Source organism: Channa argus, chromosome 1 (genome assembly GCF_033026475.1).
Source record: "Channa argus isolate prfri chromosome 1, Channa argus male v1.0, whole genome shotgun sequence".
Lineage (NCBI taxonomy): Eukaryota > Metazoa > Chordata > Actinopteri > Anabantiformes > Channidae > Channa > Channa argus.
This window is the reverse complement of record NC_090197.1, coordinates 25,850,036-25,869,300: the sequence shown is the minus strand read 5'-3', so window position 1 is coordinate 25,869,300 and position 19,265 is coordinate 25,850,036. Positions and strand designations below refer to the sequence as shown.

The 19,265-nt window shown below is 38.5% G+C and overlaps 1 protein-coding gene across 2 annotated transcripts; it reads right to left on the bottom strand.

Annotated features, from left to right (window-relative positions):
* Positions 1 to 2,052: 2,052 nt before the first annotated feature.
* Positions 2,053 to 17,762, bottom strand: bzw2 (basic leucine zipper and W2 domains 2). Of its 2 annotated transcripts, none has more exons than XM_067509606.1 (11): positions 16,032 to 16,490; positions 14,496 to 14,566; positions 11,358 to 11,534; positions 10,683 to 10,786; positions 10,488 to 10,553; positions 9,539 to 9,674; positions 8,478 to 8,587; positions 8,020 to 8,190; positions 6,618 to 6,764; positions 6,266 to 6,404; positions 2,053 to 6,171 (listed from the first exon to the last, which is right to left on the bottom strand). In XM_067509606.1, exons 2-11 carry the CDS (start codon positions 14,557 to 14,559, stop codon positions 6,008 to 6,010), a joined length of 1,278 nt encoding a protein of 425 aa, XP_067365707.1. In that variant the 5' UTR covers positions 14,560 to 14,566; positions 16,032 to 16,490; the 3' UTR covers positions 2,053 to 6,007. The 2 variants fall into 2 exon arrangements, with proteins under 2 accessions (XP_067365707.1, XP_067365698.1); XM_067509597.1 differs by lacking the exon at positions 16,032 to 16,490 and adding an exon at positions 17,384 to 17,762 and having other exon boundaries at positions 5,071 to 6,171.
* Positions 17,763 to 19,265: the final 1,503 nt, after the last annotated feature.

The following is a 19,265-nucleotide window of genomic DNA, read 5'->3' as shown; positions in this document are numbered from 1 at the left end:
AATTGAATGAATCTGTACGAAAAGTGCTATATAAATAAAGATGGAAATTTGGACTTATGCAGAATGGCTCATTTTACATGAATTAATATGATATTTGATGTTATTATAGATGCATTGACATTTTCTTCATTTTGATGTTGCAATTAATACAATGGAGCTGTTTTTAATTACCTAAAATGTTGCAACCTTTGGTCACCTGACCCACCCGAACCCCAAAGACACTTCAATATTAGCCATGAGAAGTTAAGACACCTGCCTTACCAACTGATATACAGCAGCCCTAATGTACTAATGAGTAGCTTGCACACTTAACACCAGGGATCAATAAAAAATGCCACTTTTTAATCTGATTCTGAAAAGCAATTCTAGTTATTAAACAAATGTAGTGGAGTAAAAGTAAAATATCTGCCTCTGAAATGCAGGTAAGTTAAAGTATGAAGGAGCAGAAAACGGAAATAGCCAAGTAAATTATAAATATCTTAAAATTTCACTTAAGCACACTATGCCTAGCTAAGTAAATGAAGTTACTTTACAGCATTTTGTATATCTTTGACTGAGTCTAGTTACAGCACATTTGTTAAGATGTAGCTGCAGTTACAGTCTATTGTTTTAAGAACAAGTATAACATCTTGTGATATTAACAAAAGGGATCTCAGTAAAGCATTAATTATTAATTCTGATTTAATTATAAACTCAAATTATTTCCACGTTGCGGTAGTAAAATGTGCATGAGCAGATTTCACACATGTGAGCTTGTGTTGTTTCTCGGGCAATAATCTTTACTTGTAACAAAGAGGTTTGTGATGAATTTAACTAAGTTAAAAACTACCTAGATTCAGACATGGATTCTTTAATTTTAAAGGGTTTAACGAATTCATGTCCACTGAAATCGCATGCTTTTATTTTGAAGACCAATGGACATGAGTGCTGGTCTTTGCGTGGTGGCCTGTTTTACCTTGATGCCTGTTCGGTATATGACTCAGGGAGGGAGGGGCTGCAGGGCATCCAGCTTGCTGATTGGTTATCAGAGACGACCAGTTATTTCCTCTGAAATCTTCCAAAAAGAATCATGAACGGGAGGAACTTCCTGTTCCCTGCTACATAGACATGCAGTCAGGCTTAATTAGAGAAACTGAGCTGAGTCTGCTCATGTTACCCTCACACTTCATTTATGATTCATCAGTGGTTCTGGTCTGCGTCACATCACTTCTCAGCACACAGCTGCACACGAACATGTACAGAACTACAATGTGCAGGACTGGATTGTGAGGTAAAAACGAGTTCACTTGTTGTCTGGCACCAAAAACATACATATAAGTGTGTGATACTTAGGTTTTGTTGACTATTGTACATTTTCAAATGCAGATGTCAGGTTACCCCAAACTCACAAGCATCACTGACAGTATCAATCTCAGTTTCAGCCCTGGGAACCTGAATCTGATGCTACAAGAAAAGGACGGGGCTTGTGGAAAAGTCAGACCGAGAAAACTCAACATTTCCTGAATTACAAAGCTGCTATATTTTAACCCAGCAATTCATTTTATATTATTCTTCTGGGATTTCAGTGCCTCTGTGCAGGAAGAGCACAGTAACACACACTTATGTAATATTGCCTCATGCACTATCACTGGAAAAATCTTTCAAGAACAACTTAGTGCTGCAGTGAGGATAACTGTCATATGATGAGGTTTGCATGCAAATAAAAGTTCTTTGTTTGGGTAGTGGATAAATGTTTGATGTTGTTATTACTCAGACGTCCTTCCTCCCTTTATTTCCTTCCTGAGTCAAAATGCTCTGCATGTCACACAACAATGAAGGAAAATCAGTGGAGTCTGGTATCTCACAGTCTATTGTACAGAGAAACAACCGCAATGACAAGAAAAGTGTGTGAACTGCGTGAGTGAATTAATTGGTTTTCTGCAATAAATAGTCATAACATTCAATTAAATTCAATTCAACTTTATTTATATAGCACCAATTCACAACAAAGTCATCTCAAGGCACTTTACAGAATAAAGTCAACGCTATACAGACGTATAGAGAAAACCCAACAATTCCCCCTTGTGTCAGCACTAAGTCCTAGGCAACAGTGGAGAGGAAAAAATCCCTTTAACGGAAGAAACGTCCAGCAGAACGAGGTTCAGGGTGGGCAGCCATCTGCCTTGACCGGTTGGGGTGAGTGGAAAGTGGACAGAGAAAAGAAAGAGAGTAACAAGAAGCATCAACAACAAAACATCGGGCAGGTTGATAGGACCAGTAGCTGCAAACTGGAAAACACACAGCTCTAAAGCTGGACAGAGAGAGGGATACAGAGAAGGAGAAAGACAACTACTGGAGAAAACACACAGAGTTAATGTCATACAGTGGTGACAATTGTAGGGTGAGAGGAGTGGAGAGAGAGAAAAGAGGAGGAATAAGCTCAGAGCATCAGGGGGTGGGTCCCCCAGCAGTCTAAGCCTATAGCAGCATGACTATAACTAACTATAAACTTTATCAAAGAAGAAGATTTTAAGCCTAGACGTAAAAGTAGAGAGGGTGTCTGCTTCCTGAGTCTGAACTGGGAGCTGATTCCACAGGAGAGGAGCTTGAAAGCTAAAGGCTCTGCCTCCCATTCTACCTTTGGAAATTCTGGGAACCAAAAGCAGGCTTGCATTCTGAGATCGAAGTGGTCTACTGGGATGGTATGTGACATGTGGTAGGATCTCTGTTTATGTCAAAAGTATAGACAAACACAATGTGGTAATATTTAAAACTAATATATGCTTTTATTTCTTAATTAAACAAACTTATTGAACATTCACATTTTTATTGGGAAAATTTGTCTTTGTGTTATCCACAGTGCTGTGTGTTTTGCTTTGCCGAAGAGCAGCTTCACAGTCCACAACACAATGGGAAAATTATTTTGTGAACTGAGAAAGTTAAGGTTGAACACGCAAGAACCACAACTTTAAAACATCCTAATTGTGAATTAAGACGGAGGGAGCATCAAGATTTGGGGCTTTGCTGCCTGGACAACTTCATTGTGTTTAGAAAATGAATGTTTCACTAAATTATCATCATTGGTGACACAATTTCCTTATGGAATCAATAAAGTTGTTTGAATCTTGACACGTGAACCACCTGTCAGCATATAAAGTGGTTAAAATCAGTTCCATCTTTATCAATAGTGACCTCTGACCCTTAGTAGTGTGCATTTTTTGCCATAATTAGCATAAACCAAATTGTTTAAAAAACATTGGTAGTACAGAGAATAGGCTTCTAATTATTATATAAATTATTAATTATAGTATTTCCAATTCAATATTAAAGATATAGTAAATGTGAACCCCAAACAAGCTTAGTTTTTGAAATAGCATCACTATGTAAATTTTGACCCATGTTGGTGTCGAGGGACGCGATCCAGTCTGAATGAGTCTGTATTTGTGTGGGGGAAAACAACAGTGTCCACATAAATATATAAAAACATTTTATTCATAAAAACAAAGAGAGCATTGCTGAGTTAAACATGTGTGTTTCTTCCAAAATGTGTGTATGTGTATTGACTACAAATGCCATGTTCTGCCTGTGCTGAGGTGGCTGAATGTCAGTAAAACCATCCACAAATACATTTAAGTGAAAATCTTTGCATCCCCTTAAATAGCAAAAAGAAAATAAAGATTTTTAATTCATATAGTTAATAGTTAATGCATGTTCCTTCATCATCAGAGTGATCATCAAGGAGTGTATAAAAATACCTCAAAAAAAAAAAAAAGAAAAAAGAAAAAAAGAAAATTAGTAAACCATCATAGCAATCATTGTCTCCACAAGTCTGGATTGTCAAGTTGGAGTTTGCTAAGAAGCATGTGAACAAAGTAAATGAGTTTTGAAACATTATTATGTGGTGTGATGGTGAGTAATGTTAACAAGAAAAAAACTCTGCCTATGAGGAAAGGGAACACCATTATTACAGTTAACATGTTGCCTGTGTGCATCAGGCACTGGAGCTCTGCAGTGGAAGGAAGAATGAATGCTGCTCAGTATCAGCAGATTTTGATGCAAAGCATCCTCCGTCAGTGAGAAAGCTAAAAATTAAGAGGTGGTGGATCCTTCGCCAAGACAACGATCTAAAGGACAAAGCAAAGCCACATCGGGAATGGTTTAAAAGGAATATGATGACTGTTACCATAACCTTCCCTGTCTCCAGACTTAAATATTGTTGAAATATCATTTTATTACTACTGGTGATGAAGGAGCATTTGTACTAGATGAATGTGTGCTACACATTATGTTGATGAAAAAAAAAACTCTTTGTTTTTACTAGTAAAGAGATGCCAAGTTTTGCAATGTGTGACTCGTGATCCAGCATTCAGAGACCTGCTGGTCATCTATAGGGCTAGGCCTGTCATAGTAGTGGTTGGAGGGCCATCCACCTCAGCTCAGATCAATTCTACTCTAAATGTTAACTACAGCAGGTGGTGCACTGTCTGGCCACAGGATGCAGACCACAGCAACTGTTGCTGCTCCTCCACTATCCCTCTTCTCCTTCTGATTCCGACTCTGTGAGCAGAAAAAAAAAAAAAAGAAAGTCTGAGTTAACTACTCCAGCTGCTGGTTGAACTAAGAACTACAACTTATTTTGGTAGCCTACATCAGGGGTTCATAATGCCCTGCTTTGCTTGTTTTCCAACAATACCTCTCCTACAGTCTGCTCATATCCAGAATGAGGTATGTTCAGTCAATCAGAAGCTGGAAAATACTATTTCAGATGAGGGTGACATGGGGCAAGATAAAGTGATTTGGTATCAGCAGTGGGCAGTGCAGCGGTCCTTGAGAATCAGGACTGAGAACACCTCAATCCTGATTAGGATTCTCAAGACAGAATCCTAATCAGGGATTCCATTGTCAGGGATGTCTGGTTGAGCTGACAATTTAATTAAATCCTTTTTTTCTTTTTCTGATAAAATCCTATTGCAGGAGTATCCTACAGCCACAATGGCACATGTCAGTGTAGTCTAAACAAGTGAAGCATTGCCTTTTCTTTCAGTTTTAGTACAGTACACTAGTACACTATAAACATAGTTAGAAACACAGCTACAAACAAGACCTCATTGTGCCGCTGATATATAAATAACTTGCATTCTGTTGAGACTCGACATTTAAGGCACAGGTTCACATTTTTTTAAAGTTGTTCTAAAACCAACATTCGAATGTCCATATGAACAAGGAAACAGGTTTTACTTGCTGTAATCATTCCTCCTGGTCATATCGCTCATGACTAAAGACGATTTTTCGGTGCAAACATTTATTAACCGTGTCTCCAAAGCTAAAATGAGGCCTAAGTTTGTTAAATCATGTTAATATATTTCAAAGTAAAGTGTCTTTAATTCAAAACTCCCTCTTTGTGTTAAGTTGTGCTAAGTTGAAGTGACAGGGTATTAACAACTAAAAAGAAAACACTGCAACATTAAGAAGATATAAGATGTCATTTGTAACGTTGAAGCTTTTAGTTGTCTTTTTGAAACTTCTTAATACATATTTGTACAGACTGAGGAGTGGAGTTACAGCAGATAAAAGCTGTTTGAGTTTTCATTTGGGCACTGGAGAGACAACTACACACAACTACTACTGTCCTGTAAAAGTTGAGATGAGGGGGCAACAGACTGAGTAAAGCCTTTGTCAAAACACCCAGATGATCAAATTAAGTCTGGATACTATTACCATTAACAACAAAAACTCAATAACAGTGTTAGTACTGGGAAACACAGGCCTAAATATTAAACAAATGTACTTATGCTTGATGCTAAATTATAAACAATCATGAAAATAACTAAGACCTATTTAGTCTTACACTTTTAGTCCTGTTATTATCTCAGTTAAGTCATTAATATTGTCAGTATTGTGAATATTCAAATGAGGATAACAAATACAGAAAAAAACATCAACATACAATGTACGCATGATGAAATGAAAACGTATTTTTCTGCATTAAATGCATGAAATAAATATCTTTGCAGTTATTAGCAGTGCATTAAAAATGAAGTGAAATGAGGGAAGTAACATTTTTATTGCCTTCTTCAGCATTCTGGAGCCACTCAACAAACTGCTTCATCTGTTCCAAGAAGACACTCTTCCCTTTGGCAGAGTGAGCATCTTTGTACCACTTCAGGATGGCCTGCTCACTCAGGACATCCGCTGAGATGAGAGAGAGCAACATTTAGCACTGGCAGCTAAAAACATCTCATGTGTCATGCAAATGTGATGCAATATGAACGTGTGCGATGCCGACCTTTGTAGAAAAGCACCACTATCTTGGAGAATGACTTCATGAAGTGGATGTTGTCGTAGCAGTACTCTTGGATCTTCAGCAGCAGCACCAGCTCAGACTGACCACTAGTGCTGAAGACTGCGAGCAGAGGAGCATAGTGCTGCGAGGGGGAACACACGCCATTACATAGGGACCACCTGATGCTTAATAGTAGCAATATTCGTGTTAAGTCCTGTTGTAATGTCGAGGCTAATAGTAAAATAAAAATACTAGGAATATTTGTTTGGGTGGCAACAGTTCAGCTTTCAGGAGATGGAGCTGATGAGGGATGCTGTGTTGTACCTTGCAGTGTGAGACTGAGTGTGGGACGTACTTTGAGATGTTTGAGTGCCTGCTCTGTGACCAGCTCCTCCTTCTTGTTCCACTCAACAGCATTCATTAGGCAGGTCCACAACAAGCCAATGACAGCCGACTCCTGCAGCTCATTCCTCTTCATCTCCTCCTTCACATACACCACCATCTAAACCACCACACACACAGAGGGTCAATAAACTGGACTAACAACAGCTGCGATTAATTTCATCAAAACCACAAAGGGCTCAATGAAAATGATGGCTTGAGTAGAGAAAAATTATGATATTGTTAAACAGAATGTGGTGCACTGTGGTGGATTTACAGATGTATTTATACCTAAATAGTTAATTTAGTTAAATAACCTCAAGATCATTACATACAAAAATAATACAGTTGCCACCAGGACAAACACATCTGTATTACCAGCAGTGTAAAGTAACTAACTACATTACTGTACTTATGTACTGCTTTTATCTTTATCTTTGCTTTTGCTTTGCTTTCACTGCTTTTTATCTTTATCTTTATTATCTTTGAGGTATTTCTACTTTACTTGAGTATTTCCAGTTATGCCAGTTGAAATAAGCTCCATCATTACCAGCTACAACCTTAAAGTGATGAACATCAATAATTATCAAAAAACAAAACAAACAATATTAGTCATAGAGTGAATATGAAATTATATACAGTATACACATTACAATGGTGGAGTTGGAGTGTTTGTGGTGTGTTTTATGTAAATATGTATTATTGTTTATACAGTGCACAGATCATGTTGTGCAGCCATAACGGCCATGACGGTCTCTGTCTTACTTTTTACTGGATGTCAGAGCAAGTGGGAATTAGCTTGATTTTGCTCAGACCTGGCTCACGTGAGCAGATCCTCTATTACTGTATTTCCTGCATACTCTTGTTGACTAGCTGCAGGCTGTTATAGTAACAGTGATAGAGTGGCTTTTTTAACCACTTATAGTTTATCAATTTGTAGTTCAACCACTTTAAACATCACAGATATAAAAATGTCTTCACTCAACAAAATGAACATCAGTTCATATTATATTTCTGTTTTAGTGGTGAATGGGTGCTACTGGACAATTTGTGATCACTGCTCAGAAATCATTCAGAAATCAATGATTTTATGGAACCTCATATTACTGAACCTTATGATTCTAGTAAAAATTGAAGCCCTCCTGTCCACTTGTGAAGGACACTTAAAAAAATGAGGAAGCATAATAGTGTTTAGTTTCCCAAAAGTGTCTCTGATCTGACTTTTGGAACTTACTGGAATATTTAAAAAATGAACAGTAGGAGGAAACAGACCAATACCACACATCCCCAGAAGCACAGATTGATAGAAGGGTAGAAAAATGGGAAATAAAAATCTAATCCGGTAGCACAAATAGCTTTGTCTCTACTGTTTGTACCTCACTGATGGAGCACTGCTGGGATAGGCGTTCCTGCATTTCTTTCTGCAGCTCTTTGCGGGTTCCCAGGCTCTGCTGCATGCGCAGGAATTCAGAGAGCTCTTTGAGTCCGGCTTCGTTGAAGTACTTAGAGAAATGCTCCACATTCTGCTTGTTGGCAGGAAACAGCTCCTGAGGTCCACATGGTGGAAAAACACAACTGCTTATCTATGAGGAACTCAGTAAATGTAGGTATAATATAATAGCCTATTCTACCAAAGGAAGGTGCTCTGACCTGTTGTTATCACACTCGATGCACATCATGTTAAACAGCATATTATATACTGTAAATACAAATATGGTATTTCCCTTGATACGTCTACACTGCTTTCCTGAACCCTTTGTGGTTACTCTAGATGGCTTTACTAGAGAAACAAAGTTGCAGTTGAAGTACCAGTTAAGTTTAGTTGTTTTTTTACCAGAAGTCTTTTATCCATGTTTGCCTTCCTCAAGGATGAGGATACTGAATTGGAATCTTTCTCTGCAATCCATGCTTTGAACATCTTCACAGCAAATGATGCAGAGATCCCTGAAAAATGTCAAAAACATAGTTGTTGTTTGACTAGTGAAAATATTTTACTATATTATATATATATATATATATATATATATATATATATATATATATATATATATATATATATATATATATATATATATATATATATATATATATATATATATATATATATATATATATATATATATATATATACATAAAAAACTACACATACATAAAAAACTGCACATGGTGCAAGAGACAGATTGGAAGCAAATGTTCAAGATCAATAGCTTTTGACTTGTCCCTTCCCCCTTGTGTTCCACACGTAGATTGGGCATGAGTTTTTATGCTGGATGCCATTCCTGCTGCAGACCTCCCATTTTATCAAGGCAGGATGGCCCTTGATTGCAGGGTGGGGCCACACCCATTGGGATGGGATTCAAACCCACCGCCTTCTGCAACTCAGCCCAATGCTCTACAGCTGAGCCACCAGGCCCTCTTCTTTTGGCACATGTTCTTCTGTACTATTCCACACACATGTCATCAGTATCTTTAAGTAGTCGTTACAAAGTGAATCAAACAGTCCTGCGTGGTATTACTCTACACTTTACACACTTTACACTTTATTTACAACGAATTCCACTTTTCAGTTTTTTAATACGTGTTGTCATACCCCATTGTGCAAAATGTTCACAATAAAATCATGATGATTTAAAAGTGCAGTTTTTTAAATGTAAAATGTAAAATGACGGATCAGTGAAATGCAGTTCTGGTGGTCCCACCCTGATAGATCCTTGACCTTCAGAAGGTTCTACTCCTCAACCAAGGACTATTTGTGTTTAGAACTACAGCAACAACCCTCTAGTTAAAATGCAAGTAGAGTAAGTAAGTTCATCAAAGGATCCTGGTCCCCCGAAATAGGTCCACCAGTGCAGAAAAGCTTTAGGTTCAGCAGACAGCAGGGTTGTCTCAACTCACCTTCTTTGACCACACTGTCATTGAAAAGACTGGTGATGATGGGAGGTGGAAGTGTGCTGTTGGCAAGCAGGATGCCAGTCAGCACAGCTAGCTTAGTCTGCTCCGAGTCACTGAAGGCCTTCAGGAAGAGCAGCAGCTACACAACGACAGACAGCACACATTACAACCTGAATAAACCAAAAAAGAAAAAAAAACAGTAAATGTGAAAGACGGCTGCTTTGAAACAAAAGCAGTCTTTCATGCTTTATGTCCCTTTGACAAACCCAGCCTTATACAAATGATAGGAATTAGAAAATAGATTTAAGGTTGCAGCAGTCATCCTGCTGATTTATTTACATATATAATCAACAAAAAAGCAGTCTGATAGTTTAACATGTGGCCAATAATCTTTTATTAGAAGTCAATACCTGATTCAATAATGGCCCTAAAGCTGCAGCTGTTTTGCTTTGATTAACTCACAGTTTGTGAAGATGCTATTACCAAAACATTATTTCAGACCCAAACCACCATCGTCCACACACATTCTACTGTCATGGTAACAATTTAAGAAGATGTTCAAAAAGCAGGTTTGAATCCATACAAAAATGTAGTCTACTGTGTATTTTTCTCTTGGGGCATCAAGTTTGTTCAGTAAAAGTCAACTGCTCCTATTAGAGCGCTGTGTGTAAATGAAAGACATCATGACTATTCATTTAATTACATGAACTCAAAATAAAGCTGGGACCATTCTGATAGGATTGTACTTGACACATTGTTAAAGGACGGTTACAGTAGCCCTGGTGCCAAACTGTGTATCATTTTGTTGTGTTACATAATTGCAGTATTTCATCACCAAATGAAACCAGATACAAACAGTATGAAGCTGTTATGAAATTAACTGAATGGGTTGTAAGAACAGAATTGTGGATTAAAGTACATCATAAATCACTGCTTATTATAAAGTCTTCACCTTTTTAATTTCCTCCTCAAAGGCCTTCTCTAGATATTTGTATCTCCTGATGAGTTTACTGAAAACCTGCAAATATAAAGTACACACTGACATCATTAACCGAAGAAAAATGTATATGTTTACATGACAATAACAGAACTATGTCCTCTCTCCTGTTGTATGGTGCAGTAATTTTAAAGGGGAATGTGGGCGTACCTGACCATATAGGCGTAAAGCGGCATGGCTTTCCTCTGTGGTAAACACACAGTAGGTTGTCACCTTGGTCTTGTCACCCTCATCGATACGAGTACCTCCAGGAGCTGAGAGATGACGCAGGGAGTTAAATCATGAGAGTCATGTTTTTAGGTTTAGGGCCACATTATGGTCCAGTTTAGCTGTATATACTTTGCTTCCACTTAATTTAATTTCTGTTCAGTTTTCATTGTACACTGGTTTGATGTTGCCGGCTTTAATGAAGTGCACTGAAAACACATAAGTGTTATATGCAGAAACAGATTTATGATGATCTTTGGATCATTAGCAATTTGTAACTTACAAATCAAAATTCTAACAATTATGTTTCGGTACGACAGCAAACACAAATTTGTTTTGTGAGGAAAGAAACTGCAACTAGATGCAATTTTCTTTAAATATTGTGGCAATACGTTGATGGGCATTTTGGGCAATTTTTTTTTCACACTGGATTTCATGAACTTTTCCAACCCTCTTTGTAGGACTAAACTACCATCATACTACATGTTATCTACTGCTCTACCTGAAGTAATACAAATCTGTCTTTTCATGGTATTCTATTAAAATGTGAAGTTAAAGAGAAAAATTTTTTAAACTAAGGAAGAGCCACGAATAATTAACAGTCACAGTGTCTCTCACCAAGCATACTTCCTGCAATGAGGATGTCGAAGAGAGTGTCAGCATAGCGTCTGTAGTCCAGTCGTGACCCTGAGACATCCAGAAACTTGGCTACAGCATCCAGGTCACTACCTGCTTCATTAAGGCCTGCAACAATCGTGTCTCGAAAAACAGTTGGCTCAAACTTCTCCTTTTCATCTAAGACAGAGAATCTCATGGTCACTGAAATGTCTAATGATATCACACATGAACAAGAATGCTTTGACTATACAAATCAAAATGTAATCTAATGGCACATCTACACAGACACAGACAGCCTTCCAGCCACATTTATATAATCTGTCCCATGCTTGTCCCATGGAATATACACTGGCCAGCCACCATGTTAGGTACACCAATACAATCTAATCCTAATACAACAGCTCTGCCAATTCTACTTGGCTTAACCTGCTAATGTTGCAGTATGTTACAGCTGGATCTACAGTGCAGCATTCAACTGCAAGTATGAGAGAATATTTGAGTGTGCGAATGTCAAAAACAATCTCTCCAGCAAGTAAGCCCAATAAAAGACTGGCAACTTGTCTGTTGCCTTGCACCGAGTCTCACTTTGGACTGGCTTTAGCCTGCCTGCAATCTTCTACAAGATAATTAGGCTAATGGATGGGTGGATAGACATCAGCCAGTGACTTAGTGCAAGTACTGACATTGGAAAAGTGCAAAGAACAAACAAAACCTCACCTTGAAAAATAAATGTTCCAATTAAGTAGATCAAATCTGATATGTTTATGTGTCAGACACATTTTTAATAAACATTTACTGTAGGTTAATATAATAATATAATATCTATTTTCTGTCACCGCCCTGCTATCATCGGGCGAGAGACGGGGTACACCCTGGACAGATTGGCAGTCTATCTATTGGTTCACCTAACATGCATGATTTTTGGACCGTGGGAGGAAAAGGGAGTACCCGGAGGAAACCCACGCAAGCACAGGGAAAACATGCAAACTCCACACAGAAAGGCCAGCCTTCCAACTGTGAGGCGGCCGTGCAAACCACTCCACCACCTTGCTGTCCTAATAATATAATATAAGTGTCATTTTTGGCTTGTTACCAGCTAATTGTATACATTAAAGAGGCTGTATTATACTTTTCATGATCTAGTGTGACATGCACTACTTACAAAAAGTTAGGGATGTTCGACTTTCGGGGGAAATTTCAGAATGCACCTAAAATGCATTAGAATCCAGGTTTGGTTATTCGAAGATTGAATCATGTCAACTGTTCTTCTTTTCAAGGTATAACCTCAGGTCAGGTGAACTTAATTTGACCATCTCTAAACTTTTAAATGCGCATGTCCAACTGTTAAATGTTTCTGTACTTGCATAACATGCTGTTCTCAAACGAGGTGATTAACCACAAAAATAACAAGTGTCTGATCCATAAATGCACCACTAAATGTTCTTGTTCAATAACAACTTGGTGAGAGGCACCCGAGTGTCATGTCAGACCATTCGAAATTGCTTACATCAGCATGGTCTGCATGCTAGATAACCTGCAAGGGTACCTGACCACACCACCACAGGTGTCATCATCTTGCATGGGCCAGAAAGCATTTGGGCTGTTCTAAGAGCTGTTCTCTAATGAAAGTCTATTCACACTTAGCAGAAATGATGGCCCCCAACGCTGTTGGAGATGTGAAGGAGGATGCTCTGCATCAGCCACTGTTTTCTCTAGATGTGCCTTTGCAGACCTGAATCCTATAGAAAACCTATGGGATTAGCTGAGTCTTCATGTAGAGGTTCGTAACCCTGCACCCCAAAACCCCAATGACCCGAGGGCAGCCCTTCAATAGGAGCAGAATGCCATGCCTGAGCAGACAATAAGTCGACTTATGAACAGCATAAGATGTCATTGTGAAGCTGTAATTAATGCTCAAGGACATATGAAAAGTTATTGGGACATTGAGATTTTTTGATGTGGTATACCCACCACTGATAGCTTTTGTTTCAATAAGTTGTTTGAGATGAAGAATCATCTGCACAGAAGCTCCCCCATCGGTGTATGAGTGTCTGTGATTGTGAGTGTGAATGGGTGAATGAGAAACAGTGTAAGGAGCTTTGAGTACCAATAGCTATAAAAGTGCAGAACTTTTACCATTTGCCAACTACAAAGTCTTGCAAATTCACAGATAATTTCTAATGAACAACTTTGTATCATCTGCATGTTATGTTATTGTATTTGAACGCTCCAACAGACAGAGGAGAAATACAATGTAGGACAGAGTACTGGCAGACAAACCATCTAAGTAGAAGCACTGGCAACACAGACTCACTTGTCTTTGGAGTGAGGTGATCTGTTATATATTCTGCAATAAACACATATGTTTATACACGCGTAGAAGCTAACTTGGACTCCTATTAATATTTCTTTGGTTTGGGTATCTGTATAAAAACCCATAATCCCCTAAGATGGGGGTTGTTAGGTAGGGACTTCTTGGTGGATATGTTACGGTGTCTTAATCTTCCTAAAAAAATGGGAGACATGTTGTGTCTGAGGCCTCCTCCTCCCTTGTGAGAGGGACCCTGTATGTGAACTTAAATGGTTTCACGTACTCCTCTCTAATGCCATCGGTCTCCTCTGTCCAAAATGTAGAAATTATTATCATCCAATGAGTGTCCTTCAGGTGGATGTACATTGCTGATTCTGGCCCTGAGGTGTTCTTCTGTGTAGAGACTGTTTCGTTTTCAAAATGTAGAGCTCTGAAAACTCTTCACTGCACTGGAGCTAATACATTATGTTGCTCTACTTGTGGTTAGGTGTTCAGTCTTTCAGTCTAAAAAATCCTATTTAACTTTACTGATCCTCCAGCCATGTAAGGAATCCCCAGGCTTTTCATTTGAATCTAATTTCCTTCAGACTGAAGCAGCTGCTTTAATGAGAAGCAAAACGTTTCCAACCAAGAAGAAAGGATTCCAGTTAACATGACTCCACCTTCAGATAACCAAACCTTAACAACTGAGAATCTTCACAGAGATCACTCTGTATGCGTTTCAGAATTTGCAGAAAGAAACTAAATTTTCTTCTTAAGATTTGTCATAAGAGGATTTAGTGCAAATGTCATTTTTAAATAGTAAACAAATACTATGTTGTACTCACCCCTTTTCCTGGTCTTAAACCTCTGGCCTGTGAGCACTGGCTTCTGCTGCTTGCCGGTATTCATACAAATCCTGAAAGATGCCAACAAATATACAGTACTAAAACTAATAAATATACTATACATTGGCCACTTGGGTTAGAATCACTGTTGGAACTTTTGAACATGCCTCCCCTTCACCTTTATGGTACAGCTACTCATTTATTACTGTGCCATGTCATCGTATTTTGACTATTTAAGACTTTAATCAGCTTGAGCTTCTGGTAATTCTAAGTGAGATATTATGGGTCCTTGTTTTTTGATTTTCAATCTATTTGTGATTTTCATAGACAAAATTTCAAGGTTTGAGGATGAGAGTCACTGGTTTGGAGAACTCAAAGTTGGTTCTCTGCTTTTTTGCAGACGATATAGTTCTGTTAATTTCATCTGTGACTGTCATCATGCACTAGGGCAGTTTGCAGCTTGAAGCAGTGGGAAAAATACCAGTACCTCCAAGTCTGAGACCATGAAAGGCTGGTGGGGAAAGAGATGTTTGAATTTCTCTGACTAACCTTAAATGTATTAAACTAACAGTATAATTGACATTACACTACAATATTTAAGTTTAATCATAGCATTTAAATGTGGAGTAATAAGTACACACTATCAACTGCCTAATAACACTGGCAGCTGGAGTAATTTACAGAAGAACATTATCAGATCATTTATGGGATAATCCTAAAATTATTATACAATATGTTTAAAACTTCAAGCTTCCACTGCGTGCTTTGGGCCTTCTGTTGGTAAGTAATTTTCAGCAGCTACTAAGCTACCTGCCAGCTGCCTGTCTGAAACTGATGTGATGCAATTAGTTTAGATTAGTTTATCTATGGAAAGACTGTTGGTGTTTCTAAGCAACAAAAACACACGGAGAAACATATTTTGTTGAATTGAAATACTGCAGAAACCTGCATGCAGAAATATAAAGTAACTTGACAACAGCCAAGTATTTTTTTATGGTTTGGACAACTCACAGAATTAACTAATTACTGTACCACAGCTGAGTACACAATGACTGTAGAATGACAGCAACTAAGGCAGGAGGTACAATTTGTTTCATTAAATATGTACATATTTGTTTCCATTGGTCTCACACAATTTACCGAACCTAGGCAGGAATTTAAAACAGAAAAGAACATTATTGTAACAGCACATTTTTACACCTATGCAAACCTTGTTCACCACACCTAAGCCCAAAGAGTCACGTCCTAGGTTAAGTTATTCTTAAAAAGCGTTTTTGATCCAAAAAGCTTTTAAATGTTAAATGAATATGAAGCAAAGGTGAAACAATGGAAATAAAAAATTCTTTCAGACTCCTCCTAGCAACAGCACCCGATCAAGCAGCTTAGAGCATATAGCTGTTTGACGGGAGTTAAATAGCATCGATAAAACATTAATATGAATTTCTGACTACACCTGCCTCAGAAACTCTTTTACTCTTAGCCCTTACCCCCTTTTATAAAAAATAAAAAAACAGAGTTTTACATCTGCATGCTTACCAGCAGAGAGTTCCTTGTGTTGCCTGGAAATGAGTTGGACTGTTTTGACTGTCTGAGTGTGGTTCTGCCAACTAACCTGCTCTGTTCTATATATAGTGGGCTCATCCCTGCAGTTTAAAGCTGCCTCTTTCTCATAGGCACAGGATATGTGTCATATTACTTAGAGAGTGTGTCTCTAGTATGCTCTCTCAGTGTCTGTCTATTCACACAATCATATAAACATATGGTTTGTTGGAAAGATTTGAAAGACACAAGTTATATTACCAAAAGAAGCAGCCATGTCTGCTGCAGGGCTTAAAGAAGTTCACTGTGTCTGGCAGACATGCTGCAAGATGGCCAAGACAGGCTGGGTCATGGATTACAGCACTTTCTAATCCACACTATCAATCTCCGTTGTCTGGTTGTTGTCTGTGATGCTATCTCACACACACAGACAAAAGCACACACACACACACACACACACACACACACACACACACACACACACACACACACACACACACACACACCAAGGCACACACACACACGCATACACACAGAGAGACACCATCTTTCTTTCTTCTTCTAACTTCAGTGAGATTTATCTGGTTAAATAAAGGTTAAATAAATAAATAAACATATGTTAGATTTAAGATTCAAGATTTAAACCAATTTTTGTTGCCTTGTTACAGCTTCTCTCCACGTGGAAATTACCAAACTACCACCAAACCAAGAAAATTAACAAGTAAAAGTGCAAACGACTGATCAATAAGTAAGAAAAAACCCAGCTAGAGGAGTATATATAAATGAAATAATAATAATAAATGAAAAAAAAATACTATTTGTCCATTTTGACCATTTAGTCCCCCTCCTTTTTACAGAAGCAGGATGAGTTTAACAGTTTAATGGCCACTAGGAGAAAGGATGCGCTGTGGTGTTCTGTGCAGCACTTGACTGTGATCAGTCTCTGACCGAAAGTTCTCCTCTGTGCAGCCAACAGGCAGTGGAGTGGGTGGGGGGGATTGTCCAGGATTGAGAGGAGTTTGGACAACATTCTCCTCTCAGCCACAAAACGCAGAGGGTCCAGCTCCTCCCCAGAACAGAACCAGGCCTCCTTATTAGTTTATGTAGTCTGTTACTGTCTGACACCTTCATATTGCTGCCTCAGTAAACCACAGCATAGAACATGGCACTGCCTACCATGGACTCATAAAACATCTGCAGTTGAAGGGCCTTAGTCTCCATAGAAAATACAGCCTGCTCTGTGTTTTCCTGTATATTGATGCTGCATTAACTGACCAGTCCAGTTTATTATGAGGCATATAAAATCGTTTGAAAAAGGTGTTAAAATCATTAGCTCTGTCCACACTCACCTCTGTCCTCTGGCTGCTGGTCTTATATCCAGTGATGCTTTTCATGGCACTCCACAATGCTCTGGTATCCTTCTGTTGGAGCCTCCGTTCTCCTTCCCCTCTATGATGTTTACTGACAGCCGTCTCTGGACCCCCCTCACTACTTCCCTGTCACCTGACATGAACACTGCCTTCTTCTCATTTAGGATTACCCATGGCTTGTTGACAGGTTTTGTTGGTATACAGATGTCAACACAGACGTTGATGTAATCTTTAATGCAGCCTCAATGTCTTCACCATGTGTCTCACAGAGTTTTTTTTAATTCATGGCCTTAAAAAAATCCCTGCAGGGCATTTGTGGCCCCCTCAGACCTTCTTTTTACTGTTTTGGTGATGAGGGGCTGCCTTTTCTTCTCCCCTTCCCCCCCTCCCTCGTTTGTTCTCTTTTCCACCCCCCTTCTTACCAGATTTGCGACCTCTCGCTGTTTTCTTCCTTATTTTAAAGTCTTAAAGTTTAAAGTCGGAACAAAACTTAAATTCACGGTGCCGGTCTGCTGCAGCCCGATCAGCTGATTCCCAACTGTAAACAAATGCTCTATACGGCCGTTGCGCGCTGGTCACAGCTTGAAGCAGAAAAACAAAGATTAAAAACTCACTAAAACCTCATGATCAGAGAGGGTAAGCTTTACACAGCAAACTGAATACTTTACTACACTAAAAATATGAAAAGGCAAGAAACAAAGAAAAGAAAGGAGAGCAGCTGCAACAGGCTGCGGCTTGTACCGCGCATGCGCATTCAAAGTTATGCGAGATGACAATATCTTAATGTTGTATTGTGAGCTTGTTGCGCTGTATCCAAGTGGTCAAACAAATCCTAGTTAATGTTTAAAGTATAGGCAGCATGAGTATGGACACACTGACAGGTTCACTGGCACATCATTTCAAAAGTACACTCAGCTCCATATTTTACATCTCATCATTTTACATTTGTGAACCCCCTTTTAGTGGCTCATAAATATTTGGACAGTTGGGTGCTCTGCTGTTTCACGGCCATGTCACTTATATAGCACTTTTATCCAAAGCGTGTGTTTTATTATTCGTTTCATTATCATCCTGATTATTATTATTATTTAGTTTATTTACATGTAAAACAGATCAGCCATTTTTAAGCAGCCTTTTTCTATGGGAATTAATGAAATATGTAAGAAGCATTGGTAAATCTGAAAAACAGGAAGACCATATTAGAGTTTGTTAAAGACATGTTAAAAGGTCTGTGAAGGTCTAGAACAACCTTGTTTGGCAGGTGAAAACAACTTGCATCAAGGGAGAGAATGAAGAGAAGGGTTTGGGGAAGGGAAGGAGCTTCTCATGAGCGGAATTTACCACTTCATGGAAGCCTGGTGGTGGTTATGTTATGGTGTGGTGTATTTATGTGACTGCTGACAAAATGAGAGGAACGACTTCTAGTAATTCAGAATTCTGAATAAAGTGTTTAGAGATACAGTATATCTGGTGGGATTCAGAAATTCTTTAAAACTCACTGTGTTTCACAGTAGATGAATCATGTCATGAGCTGTATTGCGAAAGCAATATTTTCTATTTAATGTTGTTGTAATGATGTTTAATGTCTGCAATTGCCAAGTCTGTCACCTGATTCCAGCTGAGCAGTGCTTTTACTTGCTGAGGGTAAAACTAAAGGCAGAGGCGAGGCAGTAATAGACTGCCTGTAAATAATCAGCAAACTCAAATGGACTGATTCCATTTAAGATTATATTTTATCTCCAATTATTTTGGGGACAACCAAATTGGGGGTCTATGAATAAAAATGGCTATAGTTCATTAAGTATTTTCATTCAGAACAAAACCTGACAGTCAACACTTTAGGCACATATTGATTGTGTCA

Coding starts and splice junctions, on each gene's coding strand:
- bzw2 (XM_067509597.1), bottom strand. CDS start 14,559: ATGAATACCGGCAAGCAGCAGAAGCCAGTGCTCACAGGCCAGAGGTTT. Junction 8,191..8,477: donor ACATGGATAAAAGACTTCTG/GTAAAAAAACAA, acceptor TGTGGACCTCAG/GAGCTGTTTCCTGCCAACAA. Junction 6,172..6,265: donor AGTGGTGCTTTTCTACAAAG/GTCGGCATCGCA, acceptor CTCTCATCTCAG/CGGATGTCCTGAGTGAGCAG.